At 25.0% G+C, this 2862-nt stretch overlaps 1 protein-coding gene across 1 annotated transcript; it reads left to right on the forward strand.

Moving 5' to 3' along the window:
* The first annotated feature begins 279 nt into the window (after positions 1 to 279).
* Positions 280 to 538, forward strand: LOC126672730 (uncharacterized). The gene is made up of 2 exons (XM_050366685.1): positions 280 to 349; positions 444 to 538. Exons 1-2 carry the CDS (start codon positions 280 to 282, stop codon positions 536 to 538), a joined length of 165 nt encoding a protein of 54 aa, XP_050222642.1.
* The last annotated feature ends 2324 nt before the right edge of the window (positions 539 to 2862 follow it).

A 2862-nucleotide genomic window follows, 5' to 3' on the forward strand; every position in this document is an offset into this window, starting at 1 on the left:
TGCAGCCATATTGGCATATTAAATCCAAATGTTAAAAAAATTTACAAATAAAATTCCAACCTTTCACATTTTGGCACTTTATTTATACTATATATAAAAGCACGGATGGGGGGGGGGGGACAGGCACATTTACGTTAATGCCCTTTTAACTTTATAAAATATAATTATAAATTAAAAACTATTGAGATAATTATTAGAGTTAGTATACTAAGTAAAATTAACTACTTAAAATATCATTTACATTTATATATATAATTTAGTAATTGCTGAGTTTTCATAATGGCCGATGTTAAGAGCAAATTTGAGTCTGCGAGGGAATGGATTGTCGATCACAAGCTTAAAGCTGTTGGTAATTTCTTTTTCTTTTTGTGAATTTTTTTCTGGTATTAAAGGAAATTGAAATTGGAAATTGAACTGTTTGATTAATTTTGTTATGGGGATAGGATGCCTATGGCTCGGTGGAGTTGCTGGTTCAATTGCTTATAATTGGTCTCAACCCAATATGAAAACAAGTGTCAGGCTTATTCATTGTACTTAGTTTAAGGTGTGTCTCCAAACCATGGGATTCTCTTATCAGGAGCAACTGATTCATCAGAGACCATTCACGTATCTTTTCTGCAAAAATTATTTAGACGAACTCAAAAGCAAACACGGAATAGGATCGCTACTTTATAAAATATAATTGTTAATTAAAATTTAAAAAATTATTAAAATAATTATTAGAGTTAATTAGAGTTAATTAAAATAAACTACTTATAATACTATATAGAGATAATTGTTTAGAATGCTAATTCAAATAGACTACTTTAATATATAATAATTATTATTTTAATTATTATTTAATCATTTAGAATTTTAATTAAAATAAAATATTTTTAATAAATTATTAATTTAATTATTATTTAATATTTTCAATTTATATTCTCTATAAATAAGATAAACTACTCCTAATTAACTAACTAAGATATATTTCTTTTACTATTCATCACCATCAATTACCAAAACTATAAAATATAACCCACATCTATTTAACTTATCAATATAACCATTTATCATAATGGATACAAGTGTATATAATGTAATTCAGTCACGTCAAGTATTAAATACGAACATAACTTGATTTAAAAAAATTAAAAAATTCAACTACTATTACAGTTTTTACTATTAGTCCTTTTCAATTTATTCGAATTATTAAAAATGAATTATTTATTTAATTTGAACTATAAATTTAATTTGAAAAAATTCTGACCAGGACACGCTTTACCTCCCAATTCGAAAAGTTTGCCTTGCTTTTTGGTATGATTTTTACTTGAAATGAAGGCACATGCCAAGTCTCATTCCCTATTTTGTTGTGTAGATTTTATAATTCTACTTAAATAAAAAATATTTTTGTGATCATAAAAAAATGAAAATTAAAACAGAAATTAAAAAAAATATAGTAAAATAAAATATATCAATCTTAGAATATTATTTTTATTTACATGAATTAAACATAACTTATTTTATGATTTTAATGTCTTCTGTTTTTTTTAAAAAAATTAAAGTTTTGTGTTTGAAATAAGTTATAAATTTAATTTCCTTTTATTTTGTAAGATTATATTTCACATAAAATACTATTATATTAAATATTATTATTATTACATTCTAACTTTATTTAAAAATAAAGTTATATACAACTCAAATATTAAATTAAATACACTACTATAATTTTAATATGACGTGTCACATTACGAGCCACGTGCGTAGCACGTAAAGCAATACTAGTAGTTAAAAAAAGATGACATAATGGCTGAAATTTCAGATGACGCTACAAATTACAAAAATTGGAAAGGTTAAAATTTCTTTTGTAACATTTTAAACGTTAGGCTTGAATCGCTAAAAAAGTAAGACGTTAAGATTTGTTTTGCCAATAACCTTTTTACAAATAATTCCTTATATTTTCAAATTAATATTTTCCAATTCCATATATGAATTAAATCTACTCTAATCAATATGAAACAAACTGATTTGACTTAAATACTATATTTTTTCTACTTTTAACTCAATTAGTAATTGAAAATAATTTTTTAATGATATATTACCAAATGCTAAAAATCAAATGAATATAATATTACATGATTGATTTTAGCATATAAACATAAAGAAAATAAGAAATAACTAACCAGCAAAAAAAATTAAACATTTGATTTAAATATGTATGTGTGGTTGAACCGGCCTGCCCAATTCAATTTCGGTTAAGCAGTTCTATCCGGTTCAATCCGGTCCAAATTAACCTGATTGGACTAGATTTTCAATTCTAATGACTTAAAAACTGCATGACTGGCCAGATTTCGGTTGAACTGTTTAGTCCAGTCTAATTTTTAAAACACTGTTAATTCTGTATTTAACTTGTTTCTTTGTAAGGTTGGCTTATTTTTAAAACACTGCTAATTCTGTATTTAACTCTTTTTTGTATGGGACGTAATTTTTGGCCTTTTTAGGCTAAAAATCGCCACCCCACTCCACTCCCATAAATTCCACTCCCATTAATTCAAAATTTTAGCTTGTTTTTAGTTTTCTTGTAATATCATCTTAGTTTATTTTAAGATTTCCAGTTTATTTTTCTTATTTTGTCGACCATTTTTGGTCTAGCTCTAAAATTTATTTTCTACTTTTGTGTGGAGGGTTACATATACTCTCTGGGAAATATTCCGGCATTTTCGGTTTTTGCTTCGGCATCTCCGGTGTTTTTTGGAGCGTTGAAAACTTATTTTATAGATCTAAATATTTGCAATATATTATTGGGTTTATATTGTAATCGATCTATTTATATTTATGCTGTAATCTTTTAGATTTATAATTTTTATTTGGCTTAATGTCTTA

This window comes from Mercurialis annua, linkage group LG3 (genome assembly GCF_937616625.2).
Source record: "Mercurialis annua linkage group LG3, ddMerAnnu1.2, whole genome shotgun sequence".
Lineage (NCBI taxonomy): Eukaryota > Viridiplantae > Streptophyta > Magnoliopsida > Malpighiales > Euphorbiaceae > Mercurialis > Mercurialis annua.